General features: G+C 39.0%; 1 protein-coding gene across 1 annotated transcript in view; it reads left to right on the forward strand.

Annotated features, from left to right (window-relative positions):
* Positions 1-20,849, forward strand: part of LOC122797761 (DNA topoisomerase 1-like) — an 880,254-nt gene that overhangs the window by 705,257 nt on the left and 154,148 nt on the right. The window contains exon 11 of the mRNA XM_044066283.1: positions 18,602-18,724. Within this exon, the coding sequence (XP_043922218.1) occupies positions 18,602-18,724 (123 nt within the window). The remainder of the gene's footprint in view (positions 1-18,601; positions 18,725-20,849) is intronic.

Here is a 20,849-nt window from a genome sequence, read left to right on the forward strand (position 1 = left end):
ATAAGTCTCCCCATCGGACAGGAGAGATTTCAATTTGTCAAGGTAAAAACTGGTGTCCATGACCACGGTGGCCCCCCCTTTATCTGCCATCTTAATAGTTATATTACTATTATTGCACAGATCATACATTACAATTTGTCTGAGGAAGGGTTACACCCGAAAGCGCTAACATCTTTTATCTGGCTTCTGGATTTTAACTTGTATTCGTTTTAATAAAGATCTTTTCTACAACAGCAGCATCCTTGTGGAGGTTTTTTCACCATTTGATTGTTCTGACTGTGTACCTCCAGTTTGGATCTTGTCAGCACCAAGCATTTTGGACTTTTTCTTTTAGCTAATACCATGGAAGAATAGTCATTGTCAAAACGCACAGTTGTTTCATTAATCTTAACAGGAGCTTTAGCCCAAGCAGATTTAAGAACCATCTCTTTATCAAAAGATGATAGAAATCTAACTATAACTGATCGAGGATAGTTTTTGTTAGTTAGTATTAGCTGTAGATCTATGTGCTCTTTTGATACCAAAAGAGAATGCTTCTGGTAAATCTAAAGTTTTAGGGAGCCATGTTGTTAAAAAAGAAGTAATATTGTTACCTTCAATATTTTCTGGCAGTCCAAAAATCCTAATGTTATTGCGCCTAGATCTATTTTCCAGGTCATCCAGCTTTGTTTGTAAATGTGTATTTTGTTTCAGCAGAAACTCAATGTTGATTTCCTCTTCTTGTATTCTATTTTCCATGTCATTCACAGCTTCTTCTATGCCTGTCATCTGGATCTTCTGTTGTTGCAGGTCCATATGTAACAAGTCTATTTGTTTTGTAGTTTTTCTATGAAAGTGTCTATTTTAGTATCCATTTTATCCATCTTAGCAGTAAGTTGCTGGACTATAATTATCAGAGACTGAAGTTCTTTCTTGATGCTGGAGTCTTGAGAATTTGTCTTACTGGAACTCATTTCAGACTGATAAACTGACAGGAAAATTTCCAAAGTAATTTCTGACAGGAATATTAAGATTTCCTTTCTTTTTTAGATATAGTTCAAGAACTATATAAAACAAACATATTTAGAAAGAAAATTACTTCAAAAATTAATTTTTTAAGTAATTAATTCCTGTCAGTGTAATGAAATTGGTGGAGCTGAAGAAATCTGCTGCTATCCTGTGTTCATCCTTGGCCACGCCCCGTATTTGTATTTCTGAAGAAGTCATTTTGACGAAAGCATTGAATAAAGGTTTTTTTATGCTAATTCCTAGTTGGTGTCTTTCTCTGTTGCTCCAGTGTTTGGTTTTATTTGTTTTTTCTTCACTGGTGGTCGTTTTTATTAGTTATCACCATACCAGCTAGATTCAGTAGATGTAATACTGATAGCTGCATCCTAGACTGGTACTGAGTTCTGATCCAAGTAAAATCCCTCAGCTGGTACTCTCCCAAAGGCACTTAATGATTATCTCCCTGCCTTTGTTCTTAGCTTCCTCCTTCCAAAAGGAATATTATAAACAAGTACGTAATCTGTCCAACTTCAAACCTCAGACAGTCGTCAATCTACTGAAAAACAAGAACCGGAGCATCCTAAAAACTCTACCTCTAGATGATGCAGTGAATTACTTTTAACACAATATTTCTAGAAACCTTAAACAGACTTCTACCCCTCGAGTAAAAAGAATCAAAACTAATCATGCCCTATGGCTAACTAAATCAACAAAAGAACTAATGCTAAATAGGGACAAAATCTGGAAACTACGGCTAAAAATAATATCTTCCAGATGTCTTGAAATTCAAGCAGCTTCGCAACCATATAAAAAGACAAGTAATCTATGATATTAAAAAAAAAAAAAAGACTAACGCTTCAAACCAGTCAGAAGCAGAACCCCAAAAAAATTCTGGACATCCATAACATGTCTTCTATATCAGGGCATTAATAGCAGAGAAGGCCCAGTTTAACATTCTCTTTCAAAGCAAAACATTAATTGAAGTTGTTACTTATTCTAAACTACTGGGTGTAATTAGAGATAAACAGCTAACATTTGACATGCACATACAGCATAATTTTAGCAAAACACACCAAATGCCTAGGTATTCTTTATAGGCAGAAACAGTTTCTCAGCCCTTCAACTAAACAAACCCTTGCTACCACTCATCTGCTTATCTCACTCCTCTATGGTGTCCCATTACTTACTAACCTACAATCCTTCCTAAAAACTAAGCTTGAAATGTACACAAATAAAGGTAAAAACCACAAAAACTCCAAAAAGTGGAAAACGGACTGGTTCAGCAAAGCACGGGCTGTTTATTAAACGTAAGCGCTTTCGGCTAAGATATTCCTCAGCCTTCTTCAGACTAAAACAGTATATTACTCACAGCAAGACCTTCTATATAAAACATATGCTAATTAAAACAATTAAAATTCAAATTCATTAACCACTTGGCCAGCTTAAAACTTAGATTTTAAAGGGCTAATACCTGTTAACCACAAGCAGTTTTTTACTTTTCTACTAATTAAACAACACAAAACAAAATTTATTTTCTAAATGAGCAACAAATAAACTTCAAATTTATGAAGTATTTCAGACCTATCAAATATATCAAATATTTAATCAATTGTTTAATCAAACACACTAAACTAAAATACGGAACTCCTAGGAAAGTATGAAAATAAAAATATATAAATATAAATATCTACAAGATACCCAATTTGACCAATACATAAGTCACTTGGTAATGGTAACATTTGTGTCAAATGAAAAGGAACCAGAAATTATTGTAGCTATTATATCTATGTACATGAAAAAAAAAAATATATATATATATATATATATATATATATATGTATGTATATTCCCTCCGTACATGATATACATAAAAATAATTATAACAACAAACTCATCTCTTCAATGCTTTTAGTTTGGGAATGCTTTATATAGAAACATACTCATTTAAACCTGGGGGTACCTGTGCAAATGTTCTAATTTGCCAAAAAACCTCCTGTGCTTCCAACATTAGTTGCCATGGGCCACCCCTAATATGGGATTTAACCTGGTGAACACTGAAAACAGAAAGGAAAATGCTCAGGATGTTCACAAGTGTGCTTTGCCAGTGCATTAGTCAAGTCCTTTCTCCCTATGGCATACAGGTGTTCATAGATTCTTTTCTTTAATGACCTCTCCATTTTGCCAATGTAAAAGGAGGGACATTTCTTACACAAGGCCACATACACTACTCCTTTAGTTTCACAATTGTACTTATCGTTGATAAAATAAGTTCTACCATTAATGTTAGTTTTGTCACCAGGTAAAATATATTTGCACTGGGGGCACCTACCGCATTTAGCCATACCCATGCCATTCACTTTAGTTTTAATTGTGGTCTTTTCAACAAGGTTCTTTAAATTTACCCCTCGTCTATATGTGAATGTTGGACGTTGTCCCACCACTTTAAGCAATGCCTGGTCCTCCACAAGAATACTCCAATTCTTATAAATGATTTCCCTAATTATGTGAAACTCTGTACAATATGTGAAGAGAAAATTAATAGGGAACATATTCCCTGTATTGACCTTTTGTTTTGCTTGTAATGTTCCCCCTCCCAAAAGGGGTCTAAAGTGCCCTGTTTCTCTTTTAATCTGTACTTCAAACATAATATCTTTTACTAAAGAGTCTGGATACCCTCTCATGGAGAACATTTTACATAAGTTTTCACATTCACTAATAAAATCATGTCTTTCAGAAACCATTCTTGCCGCTCTGACAAATTGCCCTTTCACCACACTTCTCTTTTGGTGAAAGGGATGGCTACTAGAAAAATGGAGATAAGAGTTTGAATAAGTGGGCTTTCTGTAGATCATGGATTTGAATTTGTCCATAAGAAGCACATGTCATCTTGATATCGAATGTACCAAGTGACATTTTGTTGATACATCTCATTTTGAAACGGCCATTGTCGTTCCCAGTATGCCAAAACACTATTTGCAAAGCTACACCCGCAGGGAGACCCCATGGCTATCCCCGTCTTTTGAAGAAAAAACTGATCCTTAAACACCAAGAAATTGTTTGGTAACGCCAAGTCCAGCCTTATGGAAAGGGCAACTAGAAGCGATACCTGAATTTATTAACAGCATTTCGAAAATGTCCAATTTTCTTCAATTCACTTAGTGTAGGGGTAGATGAGATTAATTTTTTGGATGTTAAATTAAGTAAGGATAAGAACAATAACAAATTCAAATCCATGATCTACAGAAAGCCCACTTATTCAAACTCTTATCTCCATTTTTCTAGTAGCCATCCCTTTCACCAAAAGAGAAGTGTGGTGAAAGGGCAATTTGTCAGAGCGGCAAGAATGGTTTCTGAAAGACATGATTTTATTAGTGAATGTGAAAACTTATGTAAAATGTTCTCCATGAGAGGGTATCCAGACTCTTTAGTAAAATATATTATGTCTGAAGTGCAGATTAAAAGAGAAACAGGGCACTTTAGACCCCTTTTGGGAGGGGGGACATTACAAGTAAAACAAAAGGTCAATACAGGGGATATGTTCCCTATTAATTTTCTCTTCACATATTGTACAGAGTTTCACATAATTAGGGACATCATTTATAAGAATTGGAGTATTCTTGTGGAGGACCAGGCATTGCTTAACATATAGACGAGGGGTAAATTTAAAGAACCTTGTTGAAAAGACCACAATTAAAACTAAAGTGAATGGCATGGGTATGGCTAAATGCAGTAGGTGCCCCCAGTGCAAATATATTTTACCTGGTAACAAAACTAACATTAATGGTAGAACTTATTTTATCAACGATAAGTACAATTGTGAAACTAAAGGAGTAGTGTATGTGGCCTTGTGTAAGAAATGTCCCTCCTTTTACATTGGCAAAATGGAGAGGTCATTAAAGAAAAGAATCTATGAACACCTGTATGCCATAGGGAGAAAGGACTCGACTAATGCACTGGCAAAGCACACTTGTGAACATCCTGAGCATTCCTTTCTGTTTTCAGTTGTTCACCAGGTTAAATCCCATATTAGGGGTGGTCCATGGCAACTAATGTTGGAAGCACAGGAGGTTTTTTGGCAAATTAGAACATTTGCACAGGTACCCCCAGGTTTAAATGAGTATGTTTCTATAAAAAGCATTCTCAAACTAAAAGCATTGAAGAGATGAGTTTGTTATTATAATTATTTTTATGTATATCATGTACGGAGGGAATATACATACATATATATATTTTTTTTCATGTACATAGATATAATAATGGCTACAATAATTTCTGGTTCCTTTTCATTTGACACAAATGTTACCATTACCAAGTGACTTATGTATTGGTCAAATTGGGTATCTTGTAGATATTTATATATTTTTTATTTTCATACTTTCCTAGGAGTTCTGTATTTTAGTTTAGTGTGTTTGATTAAGCAATTGATTAAATATTTGATATATTTGATAGGTCTGAAATACTTCATAAATTTGAAGTTTATTTGTTGCTCATTTAGAAAATAAATTTTGTTTTCTATTGTTTAATTAGTAGAAAAGTAAAAAACTGCTTGTGATTAACAGGTATTAGCCCTTTAAAATCTAAGCTTTAAGCTGGCCAAGTGGTTAATGAATTAGAATTTTAATTGTTTTAATTGGCATATGTTTTATATATAAGGTCTTGCTGTGAGTAATATACTGTTTTAGTCTGAAGAAGGCTGAGGAATATCTTAGCCGAAAGCGCTTACATTTAATAAACAGCCCGAGCTTTGCTGAATCAGTCCGTTTTCCACTTTTTGGAGTTTTTAAGCTTGAAATGGGTTATAACAGTCGAAGTTTGCTACAAATGCTAAACATTCTACCCATCACTGTACAGCTTTGCAGTCCTTTAAGTGGCTTGAACTCACACACACACACACACACCTACCTGCAGCTAACAACTGCACATAAATTAATTTGCAAACCGTTAGTTTATCCTACCCTCACCTCATTATGTAGCAACTATCTACCCAAAAGGTGTCTCGGGTCTGAAAATCAACACCTTTTGCAGGTATGCAAGCCTAACCTACTTGCCGGCCAGCTTCTTTATACTTGTTCTGTAACCAAAGGCTAGAATGCTGTGCCATTAGCAATTAGATCTAATCAAAACCATGCATCATTCAAAAGTTCTTTACAAGACTACCTCTCCTGTATCTGGATCTGCACTTGCACCAATCCCTGCCTTAAACTTGACTTAAGTAACCTACACTTTTTATGGTAAAAGTGTCCTACAACATTAGCCTTTTTATGTGTCACTTGTCTCACTGTGTATTATAAGTTTGTTTTAAATGTGACTGTTTGCCAAATCTTACTTGTCCATGTGCACACTTTTGTGGAAATCTGCAAATGCTAATCCTGTTTTATATTTGTGTTTTGTGGAGATTTTCTCCCTGGGCCTGCACTGAAAATGGGCTCATAATGGCACTGTGGACTATCCCACTAAACAAATGCCAATAAATAAATAAAATACTAGATTATAGGTTCATAGGTAGATACTAGGCTATCGGCCCAAGGGCCCAAGTAAGCCTAGCCAACAAGGTTCCCTGGCTTACGCCACCCAAGAAAGTTAATTTCCTGTGCCCCTGTTGAGCAGAACCACAGAAGTGATCCTCGAGGTGTATTTCCTATTTCCCATCCACTCATCAAAATTTTCTAATGAGGAGTTTTGCTTGACATAGATGGGTAGCTTGTTCCAAAGTATAGGAAGTCTCTGGGACAGGAATTTATCCCTCCAGCATGTCTTGTTTATTGTGGTGACAAGGTTTAGGTACCTAGATCATGTAGCTCGGAGGGGTTGAGATTTCTTAAGGTGTAGCATGTCCAACAGCTCTGGGTTTGACGTAGCTTTATATGTTGGGCAGAGATCTCCTCTGAGTAGGCGGTATGCTAGAGTGTAAAGCTGGAGTTTTTTGAGACGGTCGGTGTTGGGCATCTGTTTGAGGCCAGTAATCCTCTTTGTGAGGTACTTCTGTGGCCTTTCCAGCTGCTGCAGATGTCTTGTGAGGTACATTCTAAAAGGGGCGTTGGGTCTGAGTGCCGAGTAGAGGGGAACAATGACATCTTTTTTTTTTTTTTTTTTCCTGGATGAGAACCCTTTTGTGATGAGGTGTGCCACATAGAAGGATTTCCTGGCTACTGTGTAGATGTTATTAAAGGAGAGACTACTGTCCACCTGGGTCCCAAGGTCTCTTATCACACATTTGGCATTAAGTAGACTGCTGTTTATGTGGTAGTTCATGGATACAGAGTTTTTACCAAAGGGGATGACCATGCACTTTTTGGCATTGAGCTTGAGGCCATGCCTCTGACACCAGGCATCTGTCTCAGTAAGGCCCTTCTGTAGGATGTCCACATCATTTGGGGACTCGACTGTGGCTCCTAGTTTGCAGTCATCTGCATATTTTGTTAGCCAGAGGCCTTCTGTGTTCTACTTTACTTCAGAGAAGTAGATACCAAACAGGAGAGGTCCCAGGACTGAACCCTGTAGTACTCGACTTGTCACTGGTTTGAAGTCAGATTTGGAGTCTGCAACGTTTACAGTGTGGGTTCTGTCAGTGAGCCAGTTGGCAACCCATCTTGTGATGTAGGGATTTATACCTAGTTTAGTGAGTTTAGCTATAATTCCAGAATGGGGGAAGGTGTCGAAAGCCTTGGCGAGGTCAAGATAGGCTGTGTGAACCACCTTTACCCTCGTCTATGGCTTTGGTGACTTGCCTCAAAGAAGTCGATCAGGTTCAGAAGGCATGACCTGCCTTTCACAAACCCGAACTGGGTGGGGTCCAGAGTTTGGAGGTTACCAATGTCTTTGTTTATGAATTCCATGATGATGCATTCCATGGCCTTGCAGACCAGGCTCGTTAGGCTAATAGGGCGATAGTTCCCAGGATCAGTAGTGGCTCCCCCTTTGTGAAGTGGGATAACTGTTGCTGTGCACCATTCAGTGGGCACAAAGCCTGACATATGCCTTTTGTTTACTACAAAGTGCACTTTTGTGTTTGGCAGTAGTATGTTGGTCAGTCAGTTTTTCATTTCATGCCTGTTGTGATTTAGTAGACCAAAAGGTGCGTCTTCCACTGTTGTATTAGCAGCTGCAGAGTTGGTTCATCTTAGGACCCCCTTTTCATTCACAGTAAGCTGTTTTAAAGCTCATTGCAGTAGATGAACTTCAGCATCATGTTACTCACAGCCTGGACTTTTGCTCAGAAATGCATTTCAGATTTTGCCTTTGATAGACAGTCATAAGCTCTGAAGAAACCATGTTTAACTATAAAATCAAGTGTCATGTCTCCTAAATCAGGGACCACTCCAGTTTCTGAGATAAAATGCTCTTAAAATGTCAATAGATATGCAGTGATGTGCTTTTCAAGTTTCCTTTCTTATGTCACTTTATTTGTTGCTTAGTTATTTGTATTCTGACAGTTAAGTTACTGTAATCTTTGATCATACCAAAGGATTTGATCTTTGGAGAATATAGCTGTTTACAACTAATCTGTTTCCATCTCTGCAAAATCATTGTCTTGACTACATTGTTCCTGCCAGCCACCACTGTAGCATTACAGTGCATACAAGCTGTGATGACCCATATGGGCATTTGCAGGCCAGTTTGAGGGAGTGGGACAAATTTGCCCCATCTGCTGTTTGCTTACAGAGAGTTGCCACAAGCATCCACAGCTTTCTTACCTTTTGAGTTGCTATATAGGCATGTGGTGATACGGCCTCTAGATTTGATTCGCGATGAGTGTGAGGGTGTGTGAGAAATCCCACAAGGCGTCTGTTGTGGCATACATCCTAAACCTCAGGACAAGGCTCAAGGAACTCATGGGCTTGGCCCAGGAGAACCTGGCAGGAACCCAGCAGCGGAAAAAGGTCTGGTATGACAGGGTATGGGGAAATGTATTCCCAGATAGGCTCATCTCTGTCAAGCAAAGTTTCTCAAGGGTCACTTAAAAAACTAGCTTGAGTGTTCTAAGGCGGGGGGGGTGACAAAAGGAGGTACTGCTAGCACAGCTAACTGGAGTTTTGTAAATAAGTGTCATTTGTGAATATCAACATGATTTATGTAAGATGCTTATGTTACAAATGTATTGGAACTGTGTCATGTGTATATCAAACTGATTTGTACAGATGTGTGTTGGGAAGGTATTTGTAAAGTGCTTGAGTTTGGACTGTATCCACAGTATGCCTACTGCAGAGAACAGAAATGTTCATGCACTTTTGTAACTTTAATGTATATGTTTTAACAGAGGAAACTGGAGGGTTAACTTAGTCCAGCAGACTTTATAAAAATATCTAAAATTAAATCACTTTATAGGCTAGGCCATAAAGATGCTATCTCACAGGTTCCAAGGCAGCCAGAGACACAAAGTGTATACTAGGAAGCTTTCTGTATTGTCTTTGGGGTGAATTAATTGCCATTCAGGAAGAGTGGAAGTGTTTTGTTTTACGACCTCCATAAGCTTAACAGATCTGAGCAAAAGCCCTTGTGTGTGTTATTTTTATGGGTAGGTACTAAATACTGCCAGCAATGGGGGTTTTACATGGGAACCATAAGTCAGATGACCAGAAAGTGTTTTTCTGCAAGCTATCCTAGCAGTTATATTTTAGTTATTATTTTGAGAAGTCTCTTAGTGAGACAGAGCATAATGTATTCTGTTTTGGACCTGACAGCAACAAGAACCATTCACCACATCACCTGCCTTGCTCTGTTAAGTTATTAGGGTATAGTAATTACTTTAGATAGTCCAGAATATAGTGAAGCTTAGTTTAGATATTGTTTTTTTCCTTTATCTGAGCCTGTCCTGCAATGTTATTTTAAATATTTCCTGTGTTTTGAACTCTTGTCACTGTTAATATATACTTCGTATGTTCTTGTTTGTTTATTATTAAATATTTTAAAACTTTTCCATTGTAGCTGATCTTTGTAGTGATATTTAAGTTTTGGTTTTGAGAGTACTTGCTTATTTATTTGGTGACACTGTGGTCCACTCCTAATAGCCCTGTTCTTGGTCAAACTACCATTTGTATTAATATTAATACTACACAGTAAAATTGGTCACCTTTTAAGGGCCTAAATGTAGATAGCAGGCATGACTAGTGGCAGTGGTAACTACCTTATAGTCTGGGCAGAAGAGGCATAGCTAGTAATCCTGTGCTAGCCTTTCACAGGTGTGTGTGTGTGCAAGTCAAACCTCAGTGTGTGTGTGTGTCAGCTTACTTGGGCAGGGACACAAAGCACTAGTTGGACAGAGAGAGTGCTGGAGGTCTTGGCTTTGTCACTCAGCTGAGATCTCAACTCTATAGCTGTGACAGTGGGGAGTCTTGCTGGGGATCTGAGGAAGAGGGAGAAATGAGCCCTGGACTGCCTGTGGTCTCTGTGTGCTCCTAAGGCAAATTGCACTTGATGCAGATAGCTGCATCTGGAAATAGTGTATGTATCTGTTATCCTCCCAGTGAACGTCGCCCCACAGGTGCCAGTGGTGAGGATTGAGGCTCCTTGGGATTTCCATGTCACATATTGGTTGGCAGTTGTCACACCAGCCATCAGATATGCTGTACAAACGTAGAAGAATCTCAAGTTGAAACAGAAACTTAAAAAAAATCGAAAACCTAAAGGGAGTTCATAAAACTTTAAAACTGAATACTTTTGTTGGTGATGATCTCAAGTGCTGCAGTATTTACTGCTTACTTGTTAATACTGTATCATAAACAGAATTTAGTGTAAGACTGCAAAATGATTTATTGGTAGAAAAAAACACCAAGGATATTCTGTTTCCTCTCATCACTTACATCCACGAACAAGCTTGATGACACACTGCAATCTCTCTAAACTACTTTGTATAAATATTTTACTTTGGAATTATTTTCCTTGTGAAAATATAATTTTAGCCACCAGGTGGCAATGCAGTATTACAAATGGCTTCACTGGTTTGATTATTCTGAAAGAGTGGACACCATCCCTCTCAACTGCCCAGATTTTTTTGCCTTATTTCTGGTCCGTTTTTCATAAAAATATGATTTTCTGGAAACTAGTGGCAAATCATTAAAGACTGAAGTTAGAAAATAATGACACATTTGAGATGTAGACTTCATACCCTTCAGAAAATTCATACTATTGCAAACCTAAATTGTCCCTATTTTGAGCCTTTGTCCACTTTTACTTATTGCTTTGTCCAGATCTCTTACTGTAAGAGGTTCAGAGGTGTGGTGTACACTACAATATATTTTGGTATATCAAGATTAACGTTTGTGTCTGCATGAGAAAATGTATTAACTTGTTCTTCGTAATCATCTTGAACGTTTAAACAAATCGGTTCTAGTTTTTGTCTGTTTGGGGCTACTGTTGGAATAACTTTCAGGCAATATTAACAACATAACTCTGGTTTTAAGTGACCACGCTCAAGTTAGTAATACCTTCCTACTTATTAGAATGTGACGTGTTGGAACTGTTGCATAGTTTCACTTGTTTCCATAGTTTCACTTGTTTCCAAATTCTACACAAGTTGTACTGCTGATAATACATGATACTGAAGGCTTTATTATGTTTAGTAGTATTAATATAGCCATTCAAGTTTTGAGCGTTTTTTTTTTTTTGCAAGATATTGTTTAATGGATTGCTGAGCAAACACAGTTCTGGAGTATTCCTAAAACAAGTCAACTGTAATTCTCTGAAATGTGCTACAGTTTTAAGGACTCTCTGCAGCTTTTGCACAGAAGTTGACGTTAGTGGCATTATTACTCTCCCATTCTTTCAGTTACTTTGGGTTAGGAAGATAGAACTCGGCTCTTCAAAATAAAGGATCCTTCCAGGTCTTAATCTAGTCTCCGGAACAGTGGATTAGAGCCAAGGGGCCCAGACCAGTATAGTGGCAGCAGCATCGGCCATCATGTAGAGTCCAACTGAGATTTAGGTCAGAGAACAAGATCCGCTAAGCAAAAGGAGCCTCGTGTCCACAGTGGGAAATGTACTGGATCTCAGCTTCAGTGGTAAAGGTCTGAATTAGTCAGCTACACCTGTACTTAATTATTTAACTTAACTAATATTAAATGACTTGGTTCAACCTGTAAAACTCCTGCAGCTAGTGACATGACCCGGCCCCATACAGTATAACAGTATGACTTACAGCTCCTTGACTGTAGTGTACTTTTTGCTGCTACTGCCCTCCCTCCATCTTAGTATCATCAAATTAACAAAGTTAGCTTGAGTCACTGGCATTCATTTCCTCTGTTCCAAGTGAGTTGAACACTTCTACAAAGGAGGTGTGGAAGACCTTTAATACCTATGCTGCCATTTTGAATAGAGCTGTATGTTGCTGGTCCAGGTGCCTCCAGTGTGTGGCAGTTGATTGTCTCTTAGCCGTGTGTGCATTAGTGTGCTTTCTTTTTTACAGTTATTGACATCCCTGAATATGGTCAGTAATAGGCCTGTTCACATCCTTTCATCTTCGTCCGTTTCCATATTTGACAGTACTCCTGTGTGGCTAAAATCATGTGACTGGGGAATAGGAGTCATTGCATTTTTAATGTAATACCATAGTAAAGATGGGGGTGAAGGGGGGCGAGATCCGTAGTTCCTGCATTCTTTTTTCTGCACTGAAAGGCACTTCAGCATTTCTTTCCCCATTTTAAGAGAGTGGGGAAAGTGAATGGAAAGGCAATTCACAATGGAATGAGTTTTGTAAGGCTCTCAAGTATCCAACATGTCCAGAAGGTTTAGGATTTTTGCATGGAATTGTTTGCGTAGATATTATCTGGCAGACTTCAAAGGATTTCTCCTTGGGTAGATAATAAATGCTGGAAGTGTAATGGGGAAGAGAGAGGCATTTGGGAACCTTTTTGGGAATTATGCGATGGCAGATTTTAAAAATTTTCTGCAAAGTACTTTGATGGAAATGTTGATGTGACAAGTTGTAATTAAGGAGGTAATTCTTTTGTGGAATATAAGATTTGAATTGCTTAGCTATAGTAAGGTTTTACTAAGTTTAATGTTACTGGCTGACCGCAATTACTAGAAATGGAAATCAAAATCTGTACCCAATGTAAAGGAAGTTGTAGATATTTTAAAGGAACAAAAGGACTGCAGGTGGGATCTTTAGCAAATTGAATGAGCAAATTTGCTTAAAATGGAATTTGCGGGGCCAGTACTTACAGAATAATCTGGAGGATTGGTGAGGTTTAAGGGAAGCAGGAAGTGAGCATTTTTTATAATATTCGAGTGAATACAAATTGTTAAAAAGAAAACGCATTGCATAACAATAACAGTAGAAATGTATTATGGTTTGTGTTCTGTTAATGTATGTCAACTCATTTTATAGTTTAAAATGTGATAAAGATGTTTCTTCAGTAACCTCACCTGTGTATAACAGTGTTATGTCAGAAGCAGTGCATAGTGGTTAGTTGTGACTTCACATCTCTCCAACAGCTCAGAGGTGCAGAAGGTGGAGTCTCCATCTTTACTCAACATTGTTATGAATTTTAACAGAAGTTAAAAGACCACATAGTAGAAAAGCACGCCTTTCCAAATGGACCAATTTGTCTTGGGTATGAAATTTATTACCTGGCTTTCTTATCCATTTCTTTAATTCTGGACTATGCAACATCTCACTAATGTTGGTCTGGCCTGGTCATTCTTTGACTACCCCTTCTATTTAACAGGCTGCCCAGCCATGAAGCAGATTTTGTCGCTAACACAATTCAAGTGCAACTTGGACAATTTGATGGGGAACAGGAAATTCATCTTTGGTTTGGCACCTGTGTCTGTAATGGACGCAAGCAGCCTGTAAATGTTTAATCTCCCAGGCCCCTGCTTTCACTTATAAAGGGCATCATAACTTGTCAGAGATTTGGGATGCTTGGCCTCGCTTAAAAAGGCTGCAGTGGTGGTTAACCTAGTATAAACATGTTAAGATGCTATTTCTCTCTGTAAGTATACCAGTTTCTTCGGCTGTAGTTTCTTGCTGTAAAACAGTCTTTGAATGTGATATTTTATATGAGGCCTCTGGAGGAATCAGTTGACACTGATTTAAACTTTCCCTTCTTTTAACGCTTTTAGTACATCTGACCTCAAATATACCTCACCTGCTGCACTCTTTTCTTTGTTAATCACCTGAGCCAGAATGATTTCTGAATTGCAGACACTGGTGTGTAAAGAGCCGTGTATATGTTTTCATAAAGATGTGGTGTGATTAAAGATGCCCAAGCATAGACTAATGTTAGTCTGATTTAGTCCTCCTGTCAGTTTTATTTCCTAAGCAAGCGGGGGGGGGGGGGTCAGTATTATATTGATCATATGGTTACGATGTTTACAGAAACAAGTCTGCCAGGCTGATCACTTATTACCAAATTGACCATTTCCTTGGGGATTTAAACTGCACTTAGAATAGAGAGGTTAGGACTTAATTCCATCAAGCTAGCAGTTAGTTTAGCATTCAGTCATTTGTCTAGCCAGAATATTTGTGAGGCTTGTATCTGGCCATCCATTCAGAGTTTCTCTACTTTACAGACTAGGTAGATACCCAATCTAATGAGTGAGCATGATTTGCTTTGATAGTTCTTTAGGACTCTGGCTCTCACTGCTCGATCTCTTGGTTATAAATTGCTGCAACAGTGTTCCTTATGAATAACTTTGAGCATAGTATAGTTGTACGAGTATAATTATCTTAGCAGTATTGGTATTTGAGTAGTATGATCATTAACTTACTTTCCTACTCTTGCATATGTGTGGATCTGATGGTTCATGGGTGTAGTTACGCCATACTAGCTACAGAAATGAATGTCAGCATTTGCTTTGTGTTTCAAACATTTAATCATGTTGTTTGTCAACATCACTCAGCATGTATATTTTCAGGAGATGTTTGGTTCTTTACAATTACATCGATCTTCCAAATCTGTTTAGACTCACTGTTTGTGGTTTTGATGGCAGTACCTTTCCTCGAGCATTTGTTAATGTGGTTGATTTGTCTGCTGTTTCTCAGACACCAAAAATCTGCTGGAAAAGGTCCACTGAGAGGACAAGCACCTACCTTTGCCTTCACCTCATCCTCAAAATGCAGTGCAGTATTATTCAGGTGTCTGCTGTTACAGGGAGTCTGTGACCACATTTTCTTTCATGATAGTAATAGCATGCCTGAGCACAGTATACATTCCACTATCAAGCTTATGAACTTGCCTCTCTGCATCTGTGTTGTATTACAGTTTTATATTCTAATTTGGTGAGGTTTTTTTTGGTAATTGATTTGCACTAACCCTGCAGCTCTTGGCTGACATGATTACCAATGTTACCACAGGGGTGTTTTATTTTTTCCTGACAAATTGTGTTTGCTCCCCCACACACACACGCCCCAAGTGGGCTACCATTATGGGCTTGATACTGTCAAGCCAGTGTTCCCTTGTCCTATGGCAACATTTTCCATTAGGTCTGCACTTGGAATGGAGCAGATCACCCCACCTAGAGCACAAGCTCCATTCTGTGTGATGGGTGAGATGACATAAAGCACTCACTGTCATCTGTCCTGCCTGACATCTCTAACACCTGAGCAACTGCACAAAATGTGGGTCTTCATGGTCATAGGGTATATTCTTCTGCACCTCAGAACCAAGATATTCCATGTCATTTTGGGATAAGTGCCACTATGGCTTTGTCTATGGTTTTACTTGGTACATTGACTGGATTGATGGGTCTAATGAATATGACAAGCAGAATATGCACAAGTTCAACTATAGATGTTCTAGCATTGAGGATTGGCGGTAGTGAGGATGCATAATGAAATGGGCTGACTGCTTTGGTTTTTGGATGAATGGGACTTGGGACACTGCCTTGTCAACATAGTGGGAAGGATCTGTAATATTTGAGGATTTATTGCTTTGGTGAATGACTTGTATAGGTTTACGCTTGTCTGCAAATTTAGAGCTTTCATGCAGTCCAAGGCTCACATCATCCCTCTCTTCTTTTGGTTGTGTTTGGCTTCCCACAAACTCAGACTTCTACTTTGAAAAATCTGTCCTAAAAATGAAAGAAGTCTTTAAAGAGTTTACAGCAAGAAGAGCTTGCACTTTCTATGTTAACAAATGCACCAGACAAAATGTACTTAACATTTCCACTTAAATGACGTCGGGGGAAGGTTGATCAAGGTGTGGGGTTAAGTCTAATATGTGTGTGTAGGTTTATAGTGGTTAAGTGCCTGCTCAGGGGTCTATATTAGAAGCATGAAAGATACATTAGCCGAACACTAGAACATAGACACATATATGTTGATCTACCACATCAGCGAAGGATGGAAATGCCGAAATACACAACGCCGAACAGATTCCCTGAAGCAACAGCGCCATCCAGGTAAGTCAAACCGCAGTAAACAAACATGACACAAAACACTATTATAAACGTTTTTACAGGGGGCAAGCCCCCCTGCAACCCCCCCAACTTATATATACCAACTCCCAAGACTGCTCTACAGTGGGGAAAAGGATGTATTTCCTCATCCCCACAATCACCCTGCTGGCCAGGGAAATTCATTCGGCATTGTCTTTTGGTGTTTCTGCCTTTCGCTGTTGTGGTAGATCGACGTATATGAGTCTATCTTCTGCCGTTCGGCGAATGTATCTTTCGCGTTTCTAATATAGACCCCCTGCAACATCTGCTGTTGTGGTGACTACCTTTGATGTTCTTCATGTTTCACTGTTGCAGTCATTACATTTGGGTAATATGCTTGCAGGTTGCTCTCAATCGGCCTGATTAACAAAGTCTTGGGTCCTGCGTCGGTTGCTGTCCCTTCTTCCATGACGTCAGGTCATCAGAGGTATAAAACATACAGCCGACACCATTACATCAGTCTTTCTTGCCATGCCCGAAGCAGTTCGCAAGTGCCGGCCGACTCCTGAAATTTTCGTTTTCGGCTTTCAGAACCAAAGTCTTCAACTTAAAGCTAAGTAACCCTTTGGGGAAACTTTTTCTTGCTCCTTACCGATATCAGTAAAAGCTAATAATTGCATTACTTGTGGAAAGCAAATACCTCATAACGATTTTTATTCATACTGTATTCCTTGCCTAGGCCCTGACCATGACGTACCTTGCTGTTGGTTTTATGCTTTATTTAATCAGAGCACTATGAGGGGCCAAAAATTTGAGACCACCCAGGAGAGCTCCAACCCCTGCCCTGGGACCTTAACTTTGTATTGGAGAAACTCACTCTTACCTCCTTTCGCGCCAGCTGCTACTGTAGACTTAAAATTTCTTTCTTGGAAAACAGCTTTCCTTTTAGCAATCACTTCAGCTAGAAGGATATCTGACTTACAGGCCCTGGAGCCTTTCATCATTTTTCATGCGGACAGGGTGTCACACAGGACCAATCCATCCTTCATGCCAAAGGTGGTATCCAGTGTGGCTCTTAATCAGTCTATTCATTTGCCAACCTTCTTTCCCAATCCACATAACAAAAGCGAATGGATTCTGCATTCCTTGGATGTGCACAGACAACTTAGATTCTACTTGAAAAGGACTCCACCTCGAAGAAAATCTGAACTGCTGGTAGTATTTGCTGCAGGGGCAGAGGGGAAGGCTATTTCAAAACAAACCATTTCTAGATGGATAAGCCATTGCATTCATTTGTGCTATAAGCACCATGGAAAACCTATCCCCCAGGGGATCAGATCTCACTCCACCAGTGCTGCATCTACTTCTGCTTTCTCAGAGGTGTTCCTACCAGGGACATCCTAGAAGCTGCTACCTGGAGTTCTGTACATGCTTTCACCAAACATTATCATTTGCCAATTTTCTCTAAATCCAGAGCTGGCTTTGCCGCTGCTGTCTTGCAGGGCTTTATAGCTGGCCCTAATGCTATATAAACTCCTCCTCCCAACCATAGCTTTGGGAATCTACCCAAATGTAATGACTGCAACAGTGAAACACGAAGAACATACAAGTACCGTTGTGTACACTTACCATAAATGTAGATGTTAGAGTGTATTCACTGTTGCAGTCCTGGTTACCCTCCCTCTAGCCCCCTAACTTCTTCTGGCTATACCTCTACTTTCCTTTACTATGCTTAAAACCTTTTTGGTGTATTTGCTTTTTGTTGGAGGAATACCTTTGTGTTTTTATGTTTATTTGCTCCCCATTAGGGCTGCACCTGGGGCAAGGAAAACTGATGTAATGGCGTCTGATGCATGTTTTATGGCCCTGACATCATGGAAGAAGGGAGCAACCGACACAGGACCCAAGACTTTGTTAATCAGGCCAACTGAGGGCAACCTACAAGTACCCAAATGTAATGGCTGCAACAGTGAACAAACTCTAACATCTACATTTATGGTAAGTGTACACAGTTGTACTTTTGATGTTTAGCTGCTAGAAGTTGATATTTTCTAATTCATTTTAGTTGCAGGTATACATCAGGATAAATGCAGTACTAATCTATAGCAGCTGACTTGGCTGATAAAGAAGTTTAAAGGAGTCTGTCTTTGTCTTGCTCTTAGCTTACCCAAAGTCACAATTGGAGTCTGCAGGAATAATCCTGTTGTGATTGCACATTCTAAACTAGGGGACTCATAGATTTCTAATAGTGGCAATATGTTTGTGACTTGTTTTATATATTTTTAAATAATTGCAGGAAATGACTTCAGATGAGAAGGAAGCGATAAAGAAATTGGAGCACTGTGATTTTTCTGAAATACATAAATACTTTGTGGAAAGGAACGAAATCCGAAAAGCACTACCAAAAGAAGAAAAAAAGGTTAGTAGATTTTTGGAGGAACATGCAGCTATTTAAATTGTAGAAACCCTGATATGAAAAAATGTCACAAGTGGTGTCTTATTGCTGAGGACCAGATGTAAAAAAAAAAAAAAATGCCCACCTTCATCTGGGCCACACTGTGACCTTAACACTTGCATCTGAGTGGCTTGCTTAGTGTCGTAATTCTCCTTTCTTCCATTTTTTTCATTCATTTTGTTGCAGTTTTTTGTAAGGACAGAGTCATCTCTCTGCCTGATAATTGCAGGTCTAAGTTTACAAAATGTCCATTATGCAGTTGTAACCGCAGTTTGCTTTTGCATTAGATTTTTCATTTTGTGACGTTTGTGCCTTGACCTTGACTGCTGTCCATGCCAGATTAATAGGCACTTTCCACTGTCCATGCCGGAAGTTTAATAGGCACGTGCTACTGCTGTTGGTCATAATTTAGTCCTTAGATTTATCTTTTAGAACTGGAGTTTAGGAAATGGGCAGATCCTGGACATTAGCCAAAGGAACATTCAGTGGGTCACAAGCCTAATACTTGAAATGATGAAGACACGTATTAAAGAATCAGCAGTCCAGGCTAATGTCTTTGGTCTGGATTTTCTTCATAACCGTAGTCACCAACCTGTTGAGTGTACAGTAAACCAGTTGCCTGTCCCACAAGGGAGGCTACTCCATTATTGCCACTTTAGGGTGCAAACCCCCTTGTTGATGCCTTAGCAAACACTGCCTTATACACTTATCCCAGGATGGCAATGCTGGTGTTCTGCGAGCTTTAGTATGCTGTACTTATCTGTGGAAGGCATGACCTACGTTATCCGTTTTATTCTTTCTAAGAGACTCTCACTGCTTGAATGATGGTTTCCTATTTTAATTAAGGATCGATGCAGAAGTTACATTTTTTCTTGTACTAGGCTTCCTTACAGTGCTTCCACCTGTGATCAGCTTTGAGATATAATTGTGAAAGTTGAGTATGTTGGCGTGTCTTGGAGTGGGTACATAGAGTGATAATAAGGGTGTGGTTACATAGAGTGATATAAGGGTGGTTAAGAATGGTTGCAAAGTGTTACCACTGGAGTCTACATAGGTGTCTTTCGTTTTAGTTGTAGGCCTCATAAGCATAAATAATTAGTTATGGATGCTTTTGCCATCCCTCGCTTACACTTGCACGTCTAACTTGACACCCCTTCCTTATTTTCAGTCTTCATATGCAACCCCTAGTGGTGAGGAGCATTGGCATAACAAAAATCTTTGATTTTCTTATGCTTCTCTATGGAATTTTCTTTTTTTTCTGAAATTTTTGAGTTATGTCCTTTCTAGCCAAGCCAACAGATGCAGCTTCCTGTTCTTCCAGTTACCCTTCTTTAAGAGAAGGCTGTTAGAATGGTAACCATCTTGTCTGGCCTAAGCATCCCTACACATTTGACAAGATTTTACCTTGGCTGTTGCGGTGTAAGACTACGTTGTATCATGGTAGTTGTCCTTTAGGGACTGTTCATAAGGATGCCATCTCTGTAGCATGGAGTTAATTGTAAAATAAACAGTGTTACCTATTACCCTATGCATAACACTGAGGAATATGTTGGATTACATTGGGTTTAAGATGGGACTTTGTGTTTAAGATGGAACCTTGTGGCGCCAACCATGAATGGGGTAGGTAGAGTAGGTGTCCTGCCATTGGACACATTGAGTTAGGTAACTTATACTTTAGAGTTGCAGGCCTCATGTCTGTCTGTCTGCTAATCTGTTGAGTAGGAACTCATGTAGCACCATGCCAAAAAGCTCTGGATAAATTTAAGAAAAGGAAAGCAGCTTTTAAGCTTTGATTCTTTCTTTTATTAACTTAATTTAGGGAAGCAAGTAGTAATGTTTCAGTGCTATGGTTTAGATGGAAACTCTGTGCTGGAGGAATTAAATTTTTTATCTGATGTTGTAAATCTCCCCTGTCGGCACCGATCACTCTTGGCAAAATTGCTCCGTCCTTACTTGGGTAGTCAGCTGTCCTCCGTCGGGCCCGAATATCAGTATAAGGCTGGCCAGCGTCAAGGCGCATTTGACTGATTGGAACTGGAGCACTCTCGAAGCAGTGATTGGGCTGTCAGCACTGTGGTTCCTAGTTTGG

This window comes from Protopterus annectens, chromosome 3.part1 (assembly GCF_019279795.1).
Source record: "Protopterus annectens isolate FY-2018-M chromosome 3.part1, PAN1.0, whole genome shotgun sequence".
Lineage (NCBI taxonomy): Eukaryota > Metazoa > Chordata > Ceratodontiformes > Protopteridae > Protopterus > Protopterus annectens.